Genomic DNA, 17,015 nt, shown 5'->3' on the forward strand with positions numbered 1-17,015 from the left:
GAAGGGAACCATATGGGAAACCTGAGCAGCTAACACTCGGATTAAATTATATAATTGTAAGTTATATCTATCGTCTCACTGTTCAAGCAAATTCATATGAACACAATTATTCGAGTTGAGGCGTTGTTCCTGCACAATCAGGTGTGTTCGCTATTGAGGGTTGAAATCTTGCCTTGTGCACTTTCTTCCAAGACCTTGTAACTGAAGTGAGGATTTAATTTTGCGCTAAATGCATACCCAAAGGACCATTACTTTCAACGTTGAGCAAGTAGCTAGAAACGATGACACTACAATATTTGTTCTCTTTCGGTGGCATGTGATACTGGTTGCGGAACCGGCAAAAACTCAATCTTCTACAAAGCTCAGGATAAAACAAGCAATTAACTATTGTTCTGTAGGTATATTGAGAAAATAATTATTTTTACAAAGTTGTAGTCACAAATTCATGTTAGAAAAATGACCTTTGGTTAGTAGACTCACTGCAGCAGTTCCCATCGATCTATATCATGAGAATGGACACTTGAGAGACGCATACGACAGAGCCATATGCCTTACTAACGAATTTGATAGGGTAACCGATTATGAAGAACCATGCCTTCCACAAGTCTGTCCTGCCAGCTCTGGTTGCGTGGCACATCTGGAAAGAGCGAAATCAAAGGATTTTTGATAACACAACTTTGGATATTGCTGACCTTGTTAGTTTGATTAGAGATGACTTCCTGACTGTAGGTCAGGCTTTTTGCGAGTAGACTTTTCTCTTTCTTATTTTCTCTTAATTCAGTCTATACAGTATTTCCCTCATCTTTAATGAAAAGCAGAGCTCCTGCTGTTAACCGTAAAAAAAATACGCTTTGATGTTGTGCTATTAGCATTCAGTTTCTCATAGTATTTAATATTAGTACTTTCTGCTTATGACTGTTCTGATTTGCACCTTAAATCACTAGGAATTAGTGTCAGCTTTTTCAGATGATTCTGGATGATTCAAATTAACAGTTATGGCTTATGGCACACAGGAAACTTCGGTTAAGTTGCCACAACCTAGCCATCTACTTGTTGGTTATCAATTGTTCTAGAGGACATTCTCCGTCTTTTTTTCTCAACTGAACTTCATTTTTAGTTGTTCTTTTGCGAAGACGGACGGGCGCGGCAACGCGCGCCTTCATGTTCTAGTGCATAAGAATAGCACACGCGCGAGTCAAGGATCCTATTTATCACGCAGGTCGATACGTCGCGAGCAAATGCGCACCCCTCCTCTCCCAGCCGCTCTCACATGGGCAGCCGTCTATATTCAGATTTTTCATGTCAATTCTCCCATCGGTTTTGAGAAGATTCTAGAACCTTCCTTGTACCCTTTTTCTTTATTTGTTTTAAATTTGGGAATAACTTTTGGAACCCAGGAATAATTTTTGTAACTCATGAACTTTTTATGAATTTTGGGAACAATTTTTTAAATTTGCAAAAAAAAATGAATTCATGAATTTTTTTGAATCCATGAACAATTTTTGAAAATCATGAAAAAATTGAACTCATGAACATTTTTTAATCGGAAAATAATTTGGAAATTTGCAAACATTTGATTTGAACTGACGAACATTTTTTCGAATTTTGGGAACACTTTTCGAAATTCATGAATATTAATTAAAATTCATGATTATTTTTAAATTCAGGATCATTTTTTAAGTCCGAATTGGTCGCTCGTTCGTCGGCTACCGCGCTCGTGGAGTGCAACGAGAGGACTGAGGCGAGCGTTAGCCCGCAACACGCTAAAACGGGGGAGACACGGACTAATGCCTCGAAGGCGGAGCTAGGAGATCGAGTGAGGGTCGCGCTGAACATCAACCATGGCAGATGCGAGCGCAGGCTAGTCTCCTACTCCTTCCGTTCCGAATTAATTGTTTTGGATTTTTCTAGATACAGATGTATCTACATCCGTACAAAAATCCAAAACAAGTAATTCAGAATGGAGGGAGTACCTCATATTCCACGGGGCCCAATCCCCATCCTCGTGACCTTTTGTAGGCAAGTACAACGAGCCATGGGAAGTACAATGGGAGAGAGAGAGAAAAAAAGGAAAGTATTTCAAAAAAAAAATTGCAAATTCAAAATCTGAAAATATTCACGAATTTTAAAAATCATCAATTCAAAAAAGTTCCCAATTTCGAAAAAATGTTGAGCCATTCAAAAATGTTCATAATTTGAAAATAATTCAGGATTGTTTTTTTAAAAAAAATCCCAATTTTAAAAAATATTCATGGACTCAGAAAATGTTTACAAATTCAAAAATTGTCTGGCTCTTTTGAAAATTGTTCCCAAATTTCAAGGAATTTTCATTGAGTTAAAAAATGTTCACGAATTTGGAATAAGGTTTCACATTTAAAAAATGATTATGTATTAAAAAAAAGAGAACGCTAACGCTCACATATGTGGTGGGATTGAAACCCGCCAACACACCCAATAATACACAAACTGTGCCACGTCACCGCATGCATGCATGTGGGAATCTTTTTGGATTTTTAGTTTTTAAAATATTTTATCTCTTAAATGAAAAATCCGATTAAAGATCCATTTTCACCATTAAATCCCTCACGACGAGATCTTCGAAACTAGATCTCATATCAATATATTTCAATGAAACTTTTTTTGGTTAAAAGTTGCCATGTCTATTGCACATGAATTGTCATGGTGCTTACACTGAAGTTGCCATGATATATTTCAGTTATTTTCTTCTAGATTTAAAAGTAAATTTTGACATTTATAAAACAGGAAATTAAGAAACTAGACTTGCCATGAACCATAAACTAAAATTGCCATGGTTCATACAAGAAATAATTTTTATGATCAAAGTACTGGAGTTGCCATCATCAAAATACTAAAATTGTCATGCTCTACAAACTGAAATTGCCACATGGCAACTTTAGTTTAAGCACTATAGCAACTATAGTGTAAACAACATGACAATTTTTGGGCAGAATTTTTTTTCGTCCAAACATATCACATGGTGGCTAGTTTTGAAGATCTCGTCGAGACGGATTTAATGGTGAAAAAGGATTTTTAATTTAATTTTTTAATTAAGAGATAAAATATTTTTAAACCAAAAACCAAAAAGATTCCTGCTGATGTTATCTATTCACATGTGGCAAAATGAGTGGTAAAGGAGACGTGTGGGCGATGTGCAAGAATGCCACACGTGTGGGCGTTAGTTTTTTTCCTAAAAAATTGTTCACAAATTTAAAAATATCGTCCAAAACTTTAAAAAAATTGTAAAATTTTGAAAAAAAATTGTGAAATTCAAAATATATTCGAGAGTTTTGAAGAAACTTCTAGGATTAGAAAAATTGATTCTTAATATAAAAAGGAAAATAAACCCAAGAAAATGAAAAGTAAGAAAGCATAGAAAAACAAAAGTTGATTCAAGGAAGGTTCTAGAACCTTCCAAACCCGATGGGAGGAAAAGCCCATGAAAAAACTAAATATGGGCCAGCTAATATCCAAGCGATTGGGGAGGAAGGAGTGAGCGCTTGCTCACGACTCTTTGACCCATGTGATAAATAGGATCCCCGCGCAGTCACCACTTATCGAACCTACCCAAGAGTAGCCGATATTGACCTATGTGATAAATAGTAACATAGAGTAGTAACATGTCCATGTTACTTCTCTATGTCACTATCTTTATAGTGGGAAGTAACATGCAACACTTTATTTATTAGGCTATAGACTCATCTTGCCTTGATATGTGTGATGTTACTCATACTAATAGTAACTAGCTATGCTACCAAATGCCTCTTTTTCTTCATTTATTGTTTGCCACATCATCTATTTCATCTAAATATGTATGATGTTACTACCTATATTACTCCCATTACGCGAGCGCACGCTTATACGCAATACAATGCAGGCTGCGGTCTAGTTGGGGACAAACGGTTTTATTTTTCCGGCTTTATTAACTTGCGGATGAACAAAGCGCGGTTTCCTTTATCGCATGGGAATTTTTTTAACTGGTTTGGGAAGCTTCTAGAAGCTTTTGAGTGGTTTTTTCTTTTATGTCTGTTTTTTCTATGTTTTGATTTTTCTTTTTCTTTTTAGTTTTCCTTTTTCCTTTTTAGTTTCGTGAACTTTTTCTTATTGGGCTTGAAGCCTATGACCCGTTGCCTCTTTTCCTTTCACTTTTTGCGTTTTTGCTTTCTTTAGTTGGTTTTCATCTTTTCTTTATGGGTATTTTCGTGATATGTGTAGTTTGCATATTATAACTCAAGCAAAATTTCCGTGTATGTTGATGCATATTTTTTCATCATTTTCTTTAATTAATTTATTTTTCTTTCTTCTTGACGGGTAATACTAATGTCACAAATTCATTGTTCGTGAGATTTTTTTTCATTTTCGTTCACTTATTCTTTAAAGTGACACCACCACAACTATTATGATTTAGGCGAGTAGCCCTTTTTCCTTGTGAACGAGTTTTGTGTTGGGGTTCGTTGTTGCCTCAGCTCGAGAACTGCCGTGGGTTTGTTGTAGTTTTTGTACAAATGGTTGGCTTGTGCTCGTTGAGCAAATCGACGGGAACAAGTTTGTGGTCAATCGATTTTTTATTGGACATGCTTTCTGTCTGTCAGTTCGGGAAATCGACAGACCCAGAAATAAAAAGGCAGACAACTTCACATAGTTGGTCCCCAATCTTGTTAATTACAAGTAGAGTACTTAAGAACTTGTGATCAGAGCAACAATTTCAAGACAGTAAAACGAGATCACTTTCCAGCCATCTCACGCAATAAAAAGGGGTTTGGTAGCCTACACGGCTTCTACGGTTTGGGAAGCCTGGCGGAGTTGGGCCTGGCTAAGTGGATACAGGGTAAAAGCCTTGTTGTGCAATTCGTTTGGTCTCCTGCCTTTTCCTCAATTCATGCCTCCTCAGTAGTGGCGGAGCTAGAACAGATCTTCAGGGGGGCCAAACGTAAATTATATATGTTTGGGGGAGGGGGGGGGGGGCAAAAGCTCTATTTTCTTTAATCTAAGCAGGCTCAAAAACAGTTTCTTCATATCTTTTACAAAGCCCGGGGGGCCACGACCCTGCAGGTCTCAACGTAGCTCCGCCCCTGCTCCTCAGTGACCCCAAGAGCATCTCCAGATGCGCCCTCAGAAAGGCTTCTCTAGACGATTTTTTCGCGCCAGCGCCGAAAAAACGGCCCAGTCGCGTCCCCAGAAGTCCGATTTTCGCCGGCCTAGGCTGAAATCAGCGCTGGCGGACTCAGGCTGAACCCGGCGCGTTGGGGGGTGCCCGGGACGAGTAGTTTGGTGCAAAGCAGCCGCGGGACCGCCGAGTCAGCGAGACCGGCGCTTCGTCGCCCTCATCGTCTCAGTTACCGCGGGAATTAATGCCAAGGTTGTCGCGCTGCCGCCGTCGGTCAGCCTTGCCATTGATTCCTCAAGGGCGGCGGTCACGGGGCGGCGCGGCGACGCCTCCCCTCCCGCGCACGCGTACACATGGGCGCGGCTATATAAGCCGGTGGCCTCCCTCGCCTCTGGCCACACCAGTCCTAGCCGCCGAGCTCTCGCTCTCCCGTGCGCCGCCGTCGAGCCTCCCTCTCCCGTGCGTCGCCTCCGAGCCATCCGAGCACTCCGAGAGCCCCGGCGATGGCCGAATGGTTCCCCGGCGACGAGGTGGCGGCCAACGGCTTCGGTCGCCGCTCGCTCCGCGAACAGGAATCGTGGCTCCTGTTGGAGGCCAACAAACCGGCGACGCCGGACATGCGCGCCGGGCCGACGGGGTGGAGGCTCAGCAACGGGGGAGTGCCCACTCCCCCACTGCCCGACGCCGTGGCGTGCCCCCTACTTCGCCGCCGAGGTAGAGCTCGTGCGCGCCTCCCACTCCGACGAGCAGCTCGCCCTCCCCCAGTACGCCGCCGACAACCACGCGGCGTAGGCGGCGTACTTCGAGTGCCGTCAGGAGCACTGGCGTCCACCAACGGGGCGCGGATGGTGGGTGGCACGAAGAATAGCGAGGGGCGCCGCGTGTGGTGGAGCGTCCCCGGCCGCACGCTCGAGGGCGTGCTGACGCACCTTGAGGGCGGCAAGAACCCACCGTTGGCATACCCTCCCCTGGGGCCGCCCCCGCCCACCGTCGACGCGCCGGGCAATGGATTCCCAGGAGGTTCGGCTCCTCCTCGCACTCCTCCACACACTCTTCTTCCCACTCCTCCGGCTCTCCGACGCTGCTCGGCGTCAAGGTCGAGCCCGCGGCGGAGACGCCGCTTGGCCGGCGCACTCACAGCGCCGACATCGTCATCAGCGAGGGCGGCTGGCGCGCCTCCTCGTCGGCTCCTCCGCGCTTCGTCAAGCCAAAGACGGAGCCGGGGCTCGCGCTGGTGAAAACCAAGCCGGGGCTCCCTGCCGTGAAGACGGAGCACGGTGACGTGGAGCTCGACAACGAGGCGGACCTGAAATGGGCGCGCGAGGACTTCGTGAAGATGGAGAGGGAGCGCCAGTGCGCCGCTGGGGCCGCAACGAAGGAGGAGTCGTCGTCCTCGACGATAGCGACGACGACGACGCGCCACCGCCGCCGCCACTAGTCCGCCATGGCGACGCCGGGCAGGGGTCCAGTAGGGACGACCACGTCAAGGAGGAGAAGGCCGACGACGACGATGACGGCGGCGAGAATGGCAGCGACCACGACGACTACTCGGCGTTCAACGATTTCTTTTTTTAGTTTATATTTGCTATGTACCACGTCGCGAACATGAACATGTCTAATATATGTCGAAGTTTGCCGAAATTTAGCCCTGTTTAACCCAACTTTGCCGAGAATTTTTTTAAAAAAAATTAGACGCGTCTGGGGACGGTCCTGGAGGCGGCCCTGGGGCCGGCGACTGGGGACCAACTCGCGCCCAGACCGTTTTTTTGCGCCGGCTAGCCCCCATGCACTGATTTTAGGCTCCTCTGTGGGGCCAACGGCTGGAAATGCTCTAAGAGCATCTCCAACGGCCGCACAAAACGACGCGCGCGCGGTAAACGCAGCCTTTAGCGCGCGCGGGGGGGGGGGGGGGGGGGGGGGGGGGGGGGGGGCGTTTTACCGCGTTCCAGCGGCGGCGGGAAAACCTCGCGCGCGGAAACCGCTTGCGCGCGCGCGAAAAGGCGCTAGCTCGCGCGCCGCTTTCGGCGCGCCTATAAAGTGCGGCGCGCGCCACGCGCCTCTCCACATCTCCTCTTCTCCTCTTCCTCTCTCTCTGCCACGCGCCGCTCCAGCGCCCCGCCACCGACGCGCCTCCGCCGCCCCGGCGCCCCGCCACCGCCGCGCCGCCGAGGAGCGTCCAGCTACCGCAGCGTCCGCCTGTGCCCCGACGGCGACTACTACGCGGAGATACGCTCCGGCGATCTCCGGCTCGGCCTCGACACGTACGGGACGACGCGCGAGGTCGGCCGCGCGTACGACGCGGCGGCGTGGCGCCTAGGCCGGCCGCGCGGCCAGATGAACTTCCAGAATGTCTACACGCTCCAGCAAGCGCTCGACCGTGCCCCGCCGCCGCGTCTGAACACGGCACAAGACCGTGCGGAGCACGCCGAGCGGCAGTGCCGCCTCCTCGTCGCCCAGGAGGACGAGCGGGTCATGGCAGAGTGGCGGCGCCGCCACCCGGAGGACGTCGCCTACGAGCAGTCCTACTGGGCAAGGCGTCGCGAGGAGGACACGCGAAGGCGCCGCGAGGCACGGTTGGACAGACGTCGGTGCAAGGCGTTGGCGCACGCGCAGTCCGATCTCGTTGAAGCAGGTGGGCAGTCGTTCTTCACGCCGGATAATGATCGGTGGTTGGACATCTGGCTGGATACCTCGGACGACACCGCCGAGGAGGATGACGATAGTGATGATAGCGACTTAGACTAGTTTTTTTATGCATTCTATCTCGTGTTTTATCGTTTGTTGTTTTTAATTATTATGCAATCTATGTTTCCGATGTAAAATACCTTTGTATCGTTAAAATCTATGCAATCTATCTATTTTCCAATAGCCTAGAATAAGCGCGCGCTACTTTTTTACGCGCTGCTGGAGCGGCGCGCGCTGCATTTTAACGCGGCTGCTGGAGCGGGCGCAACGCGCCGCGTCAAACTAACCGATGCGCACACGGCATATGTGTTTTTTACGCGCGGCGTGACCGGCGCCTGTTGAAGATGCTCTAACGCCCCAACCTGCATGACCCCATGCGGCCAAAGACATTCAGTTTGAGGGCGCGACGGGGGAGGCTTGACGAAGTGAACTGCAAGGAGTGTCGTGCACCTCTCCCTGTCACCGCGGCTTGCCTATTTTCTCACTCTCTCGTGTCGTCATGTTCTCCCATCACCCCATTCGTGGTGTCATGGGTGGTTATGGTGCTGCTCATGCCAAACAATTAAGGTCTACTAGTATCACATGCGGTTCATCCTGGAGAAGAAACCATGGCACCCAGTGAGCTACAAATAAAGCCCAATGCCAAGACTTGCACAAGCATAAAATCTTTGGTTCTCCTTTTACATAATGGAATTTATGGTGTTGTTCTTAATGTTAAAGCATGCAAACTAATCTTAAAATTGTAATGTGCCATGTTGCCGTGAAATTGGAGTAATTCATTGAAATTGTAGGGCGATGCAGTTTTATGATGTAGAGTGGCTTATTGACAGTGTTTAGTTTGATATAGAGAAATTGATGGGCGCAACAAGCCAACTACGTGCCATTCTCACACCACGGGTATAATAGACCAAATCAGCTCACAAAGTTACCAATACATACATTTCTATTATTAAAGGAAAATCGAACGTCGTGATGGTTCGACCTCCTCCTTTCCACCTACGACAGCGATTAACGAAAAATCATCAGCGTCACGCGAGGGCCACGATCGCAGCAGCCCAAAAAACATGCCACTCAGCCCACGTACGCGAAAACTAATCCTTTTTTCCCACGATCGATCCTACACCCTTTTGTCCACGCGAGCCCCACGACGCATGCGCTCCTTCCACGATCCCTACGAGCCCGCAGCCTCGCATTCGATCCCCTTGATGAAGAGGCGCTCTCTTTGCGCAGCCTCGAGCAGCCACCGCTGCCATCACCATCCCCACGCGGCCGCGCCCCGCCAGGCGTCGTGGGAGCTCGTCGAGTGCATGTTGGGTCTCCTGCTCTCCGCTAGCAGCAGCAGTCGCCTGCTACCACGCCCCGGCCCTCCTCCGGTTCGTGGTCGGTCATTGGGTCAGTGGATCTTGCCGTCCAGGCATCTGCTGGAGTAAGGTGACGACCACCATCGCCTGGCTCCGCCGCTCCGCCACCATCTTCGGTAGATATGCCGAACACACTCATACGGTCATACCCATCGCGTCTCGCTCTCACCTCCTTCCCGGTCCGGACACGCTCGCCCTGCAAGCCATCTACGCGACGTCGCCGCCGCCTCTCCGATCTCTCTCTCACCCCGTCGGACGCCGCTGCCTCTCTCTCGTCTTTCCCGATCTGATTGCGGTGATGGGAGGAGGAGCAGCGAGGTGGCGGAAGGAGATGGGATCAAGACGAGCGAAGCAAGTAGCAGTGTCAACAACAAGCGTCAGCGGCCGATTTGGCAGGGAAAGGATTGAACGACAGGTTGGTGCGGCTGATTCGGCGGGAGCATAGCAGCCACGCCTGGCCTCTTCCCTGCTTTTTTCTCTTGGATGTTCCACCTTTTTTCTCTGGGGTGGCAATGGGTTTGACGGGTAGAGGAATTGCCTATCTCCAATGACGGTTGTGGGCTGGTTGGTTCTTCACTGAGGAATGAACAGAGAAATTGCTTCTCAAAGGTAGTGTTGAATACCTCGGTTTTTAGGGAGTGTTGCATATCTCGTTGAAGTTTGAACATAGATGAGATTGATTATCTTTGCAGCTCTCTGATGTTGTGCACTCGGGGACTAGATTGGTTACTGAATTTTCCACTAAAGGTATATATGCTTGATCAGCAGTGTGCTTATGTCGATCGATAATGATACATATTTTGGTGATACACAGTATTTGTTATACGTATATAGGAGTGGTTATCAACCTATTGTTAGTTCTGCAACCTGTTACTTATATACATTAAAAATTTCAGATTGGGTGGTCTCCGGTTGAATTTCAACGGTCCAAGGATTCTGTAGAAGTACAAGATTTTAAAGATAAAGGGCTCACACATGGTCATAAGAATGAAGGTGGAGTGAAAGGAGGAGTGGAGAGAAAGACCTCTCTCTCTCTCTCTCTCTCACACACACACACACACACAAGTACGCCTCTGTTATCTTTTTTTTATGTAACCATGTCAGTATTTCCTTCTATCACAAGGCAAGTTTGTTCCCATGATGTTATGTTTCACAAGGGGATACCCATTTATTGTCTTCCATTTTATACCTGAATAAATATAGTCCGAGGTTACCTAATCTTATACTAGAATTTCAGAATTTACCTATATGTTTTTTTACATGTTCAACACATGTTCTTATTGCTAAAGTTGTCCAAACATGATTGTACAGTGGATACAATTCTTTAAATAATTGGTGTTGTGGTATTTGTGTGGCACTGATCAAACAACATATGAATCATTGTAATCACCTACTAATATATTGTATGATAGTAAAGCTGAAACTTAGAAACAAGCAGGAACTACCAATAGATACTAAGAGTCCCAATAAATACTTTTTGAACCTACTATCTTTGGAGAAAGATGTCAGCATCTAAATGTGTGGCATAAAAGTTTGACAGATAGAATGGTGACAAATTGTGTTCTCATGGTCATGCTATATATTGTGTTAAGTTATGATTCCAAGGTTTTTATGGTATTCAAAGAATACGGACCATCAAAACATGAACTCTCTTCTTCATCTACTGAAATGTTCTTCCTTGCAGGTTATCCTCTGAAGAGTGACAAGACATGAGTTGGGCCATTTGGTATGAGCTTAATCGTAATAACTGGTTACAGAACAATAACTACAAATTTAAAGCAATACTAAAGAGCCACCCGGGTTAATAAAACTAGGAAAAATAACTCGGAAATAAAAAAAATTGGAAGCTCCGTTGCGGGACTCAGACCTAACCATTCAAAGGAGAAGCAGTGGGAAAGTTTTGAAGATTGTTGTATGAGCTTAACAATTTAGAATAGTTCTTAGCTGGTTAATAGGATTTAGGATCACAAGCAGATTTTTTACACGCCGTCTACAGGGAGTTCTCAATACGTTATTATTTCTCATTTTTAGTGTCACACAATGCATGGAGTTTTTGTAGATTCAAAATTTTAGCGTCTTCTTTTTTCCTCCAAGTAGTATGGACCAAATTTTCATTCTTCATGTATATTGCAGCTTGAATAATATTTAATTTCCCTCAAGAGTTATGCACTCCACATACTTCTCTCTATGAGATTGGAAATCTGCTGTGCATTATGGAATATCTTTTTAATTTATTTTTCTTTGAAAAGCATATCACAGAGTTCGGAATATCTGAAAAATATTTGGAATAACATAGCAAGTTGTGTACGCCTACCTTTTCCCTAAAAATCACATGCCCTTTTTGATTTGGAGACATCTGTATATTCTAATTCAAGAAGCGTCAGGAATATATATTTTTATCAATCTAAACAAATTTTGTAGGAGTGATCAAAATCTGAGGGTTGCATAACCAGTTGGTGTTATGTTTACACATGTTTTAAGTACATATCATGTTGCAGTACATAGCCAGGGGCATTGGGGCTCCCTCCATGGTCTGATCTACTCATGCTCCGACTGATGTATGTACTCCTGCTGCGACTTCACACAGAATAGAGAGAGTAACATTATTGGTATGTATATGCATTCTTTCTAGCTACAGAAGCAAAGATCAAAGTTTGTCCATTACAACTACTCAATTAGTAGTTCAGCATACTGTTTCTAAAATAATAGGTCAATCATGCATACTTTTATTTTTACAAAATTGTTGCAACAGATAGTTACTCTGTACTGTTCTAATTTAATCCGGCAGCTGTAGTTGTTTTAAAATGCTACGAAGCTTAGTAATGGAGATACCGCAGATGGTTGAATGGTCGCTTGCTGATTTAATTCACGCTTGGTTCTCGTGTTGATGAGATCAAAGGCCTCTTTGCCCCCTCCACCACTGTGTAAACGATGTACTTCTAACTCTTTGTTCTTATTTTGTATTGGACATTTGAATTAAATAAAAGGGTTTATAATGGTAGATGCTTTCACTTTTTCCTTGTATAGCCAAGTTTAAAACAAACACTACTTCAGTAAATGCTTGTACCCTCCCTCGCTAAATTCAGGTTTTTGCTTAGGGAGTTTTCTATTTGCACGCAAGATTGGCGTGAGGCATGAAACAAATCTTTGGTGAAACAGAAGAACCCCTTTGGTTTTTATTGATTTCACTTTGTTGGGAGGTTTGTAAACGATAGCTGTTGTCATTTTCCCTACTGTATATCTATGTAGCATAAAGAACTTTCAAAATGAATTTTGTTTTCTCTAATACCTTCATTTATGTTTCATTTGCACTCATACCGACTGATCTAAGCTTCTGAATGAATTAGGTCACTCGCCAACACTATATTTAGTAGATGAAGTGCTCTATCATATCTTTGTATCCTTACTATTTTTTTATAAGAATAGTCTGCAAGTATGACTGCGGAGAGCTTAGAATGTGCACTGTCTAGACAGAGTCTTCCAATGAGATATTGGTGCACCTCTTTTTTATCTCGTACTCATCTCACTTTTTTGGTAGAGGCTCAACCAATAGAGGGACTTGGACCTGCCACTCATGGACATACTTGTTGATGTATATCAAGAAGCAAAACTTCCCTTGATTCAACAAAATGTCATCATAGGATGTTGCAGCATTTGTAATTTATAAAATAACATCATAATTGATGGAGTCAGTATCAACTATGAACTTGTTTCACATTATTGAAGCTTTTTTTTTACCTTGATTATCCATAGGCCCAACCCCAACGGTGAGGACATACAAGGGGAGTTGGTGCCTGTATACTATTTTTTGGCACATCGTTGTTCATTTCCAGTGATACATGAAGACCAGTTTATAGAGAAGTGCCCAATCCATGGCAAGTATATAGACTACTGACTTCCAGAATGATGACAATGCTAGAGCAAGGACAGATGAACATAATGGAGGGGGCGGGGGGAGGGGGAGACAATGAGAAAGATGCTTGACCGAAAGACCACTAAGTTTTTATGTCATGCTCAAAAAAAGAGACACGATACTGTTGAGGAGAAAAGAAGCGGAAGAATGAATCGTGCTGCTATATGGATGGATACCACATGCTATCACGTTTGATATAGAATCTGAAATACTCCCTTCGTTCCAAAATAGATGACTCAACTTTGTACTAATTATGGAGGGAGTACATCATTTTTCTCTCCTCCCCTGTCATTTGACATACAATTTCGAAATGCATCAATTATTTGATCAATGTATTTTTTTGTTATTCCGTGGCAACACACGGGCATTCAGCTAGTATTAGTTCATGCCAGATCAGCTCCAAAGATGACCCATACATAGGAATAGATATTAGTTCATACTTCAAAGTAAAATCCTCCATACATTTGTATCAATAGCTAACATTACAGTGCCAAAATGGATGGGCACGACAACTCCCGCCATTAAATCAAACCAACGCGCCTAAGACCGAGACCGTTAGTTCACACGGAAATCAGGTATACCATCTGCATGCATATCGATCGGACATCTCCGATGCGTTCATGATGGATCAGCAGCAGCTGAGCTAAGTTACTAGTAGTAGGTGGAGTTTTTGTGGACGTCTAGGATGGCGAACATGAGGTGGACGAGGTTGGCGAAGGCGGCGATGAGGGAGACGATGACGGCCGCCATGGCGCGCTCGCAGAAGCTGCTGTAGACGTGGCACACCTTGCCCCAGCGCACGTGGGAGTTGCCGCGCTCGCCCAGGATGCCGAACTCCGCGGCCGCTCCCACCGCCGAGAACAGCAGCGCCTGCACCACCAGGTCGCCGACCATCAGCGGCACCACCGCGCTCCGGCTGCGGCATGCCGCCAGCGCCACCGCCGAGAAGATGCACGCCATCACGTTCGCCACCACGAAGTACCTGCACATATAATGTTTGCTGGTTAGTTAACATTGGATCAATGGTTCATCACACAGTAACAATATTATTACAAAGTTTAAGGAGAATATATCGAATGTCGCTGCCCAAGTGTTAGCGCCGTGCATACAGTTGGAACGCTACGACGTACACCCTGGGCGTAGAGCGGTGCAGGTGATGACACGTACTGAACGTGCGCTGTCCGGTCCGGACGTCTAGCTGTTCATGATGTTGAATGTGCGTACTGTATCAGGGATCTACGTCATTTTCGTGCTTAAATTCCTTTGTAGTGGTCCTTAATAGCTATGTCTGTTCTGCTCAAATTAGTTGCACACAATGTGTACGAACAACATCTCTAATAATCAGCAGCAGAGAAAGTTGAACTTCCCGGAATTAATCCATGAGTACTAATTAAGCAACGTCAACCTAGCCTATGAAGCAACCCTTTTATCGACAAAAGAAAAACAGTTTTGCCGAAACCCATCTAGATGTGTCATAAGTATTGCACATCTAAGTCCTATGTCATTGATCTTACATTAAGATTAGTGTGGATATTTTCTTTTTCTCTTTTATGCATGATTCACTCACTTAGATGCGTAATAACTAGAGCACATCTAGATGTGCCATGTGCCCTAGACACACCTAAAAAAAACACCACATATGTATACTGCTGCTGTTTCATTTCCATGAACTCTGAAACAAGCGGACACGTCTCTGGCCGAAAAGAATCGATCTCGACAAGCATGATCACGACAATCCTTTCGGAAATCTCTATCCGTATCCCACATATCTCCGCCTTTTGTAAAAGGCCGAATCGCTTGGCGGCTGCTAGCTTCGGGCCGGAGCACATCCATCAGGACGAGCACGTCTGCCCCACCGTGGATGTGACGGATGAGCTGGGGCTTAATGCATGCACCCATCCGATTATCCATCCATCTCTTTCCGCAATAATGCCGCGCGGATCGGCCGATCGGTCGGGCCAGCCAGCCAGCCACGTACGCGGCCCGCTGAAGATTCATGCGTTTCTGGACGACGTGGACAAAGCGGAAATCATCTTACAATTTCTTCCCGACCACCACCAGAAAGATCGACGTGGGCATTACTTGCACCGCGTTCTTGATGGGCACAAAAGCTCTCGGCCCTTAGGCCTCGAGCGAAGCATTCAGGTTAGCCATTAATTAGTTGCCGCATCCTTGTCTACGGTGCACTGCAAAGGTTCTTTCTAGGTAGGAGAAAGAGAATGTCTTGTTTGCACGTGGAAACTAAAGGTTCGGTCGAGCAGTGAGCGGTAGGAATCAGCTGGACGGACACGCACGAAACTGCATCTCCTGCGGACCGTCGATCCCTCTCACCCGGTGAAATTCTTACGGAAACAAGGAGGAGACGGTGAAAGTGTGTAGTGTAGAAGCGCTTTTGCCTAACTGATGAAACTGAAATTTGCTGTGTCTGGAACGGCAAACGCTGCTAGGTATAGAGCTGCTTTCGGCCGAAATGGCATGCATTTGTTGGCCTTGACTGGACTACAGTAATGCTACTCCAGTGCAGCAAACTTTCCTAATTAATGAAAATGACAACATTTAATCGGTTGCCTGCATGTGCTTCTTGGCTGGCCCATTTCGCAAACGTACGCGGCGTCGATCTTGTATCTTTGTGCCAGATAGGTACAAATGTGTACGTACTACTGCTGCGGACGTACTTGCATCATGAACGTCCGATCGATATCCGCCGAACAAACAACAGATTAAAGGAAGCGGAAGGAAATCCCACAGGGAAGAAACAAATCTAGAAGAGCTGTTCACTGGAGAACGATGGTGTGGTGTGAATGTGTGACTAAATGTAGTGCTGGCGGCCAGGAAGAGGGAAGAATCAGGTACGGGAGCGAGCGCTTACACGAAGGCGGAGGAGTAGGACCACTTGGCCGTGACGGGGACCTGCAGCGGCGGCAGCGTGTCGGCGATGGTGACCTGCACGGTGGCCGTCTGCCGGTCCAGGCCCATCACCACGGCGGCGACCAGCGTCGCCGCCAGGATGAACACGCGCAGCGCCACGCCGCACCCGTCCACCGCCGGCTTGCTGGGCGCCGCAGCCGCCGCCGCTCCCATGTAGCTCCTCCGGCTGCCGGACAGGCTGCCCGCGCCGCTGAACCCGGGCTTCCCCCGCGACTCCATTGCCGGACGGACGCCGGTCTTTTGGGTAGCTAAGCGGTGCGGTCGTGGTGTGGCACGGAGAGCGTGCGTCACTGACTCGCTACCTGAGAGAAGGAGCAGCCTAGGCGTGGTTGGCTCTATGCAAGAATGCGTTGGACGGGGATCGATACTTATGGTTGGAAGTAGGTTGGGGTCACCGCGATGAGCATGGCTACCGCTCACCGTCTTAACGGGTAACGAACTGAGGTCGACTGGATTTTTTGCCGCCCAATAAGTGGAGTTAGCTCAAATTTACTCAAAGTCTCGGTTAATTCCAACAGGATTGCTATTTCACATCTACTCCCTCCGTTCGGAATTTGTTACAGAAATGAATGTATCTAGATGTATTTTAATTCTAGATAAATTCATATCCGAGACAACTAATTTCGAACGAAGAGAGTAGATGCAATATAGTACCTCACATCTACATTTCTAGCCAGTGGATTCAAGCACCACGATTTTTGTTTTTTGCTTTGAGATTTGCTAATTAACATCTACATGAACTCTAAGTTCGTCTACCACATGATTTATTTGTCAAGATTCATGTGTGTTGCATGTGTACCTGTTTCAACGTGCTTGCTGGGCTTTTCGTTTTTGTTTTTCTGTTTGCTGGGCTTTAGGATTTGCGTCATCCGGTGCTCATATCCTACGTTTTCGTTTTCGTGATTGTTGGCCTTCGAGTTGTTCAGCTTCTGCATGGTCTGGGTGTATTTTTTTTTTCTAACGAGGGGATGTGCTGTTTCCTAAGCTACATGCTTACGTTGTT

General features: G+C 46.3%; 1 protein-coding gene across 1 annotated transcript; it reads right to left on the reverse strand.

Annotated features, from left to right (window-relative positions):
* Nucleotides 1-13,501: 13,501 nt before the first annotated feature.
* On the reverse strand, nucleotides 13,502-16,368 carry LOC125523069 (CASP-like protein 1E1). The gene is made up of 2 exons (XM_048688117.1): nucleotides 15,954-16,368; nucleotides 13,502-14,066 (listed from the first exon to the last, which is right to left on the reverse strand). The coding sequence occupies exons 1-2, from the start codon at nucleotides 16,229-16,231 to the stop codon at nucleotides 13,736-13,738; spliced, it is 609 nt and encodes a 202-aa protein (XP_048544074.1). The 5' UTR covers nucleotides 16,232-16,368; the 3' UTR covers nucleotides 13,502-13,735.
* Nucleotides 16,369-17,015: the final 647 nt, after the last annotated feature.

This window comes from Triticum urartu, chromosome 7 (genome assembly GCF_003073215.2).
Source record: "Triticum urartu cultivar G1812 chromosome 7, Tu2.1, whole genome shotgun sequence".
Lineage (NCBI taxonomy): Eukaryota > Viridiplantae > Streptophyta > Magnoliopsida > Poales > Poaceae > Triticum > Triticum urartu.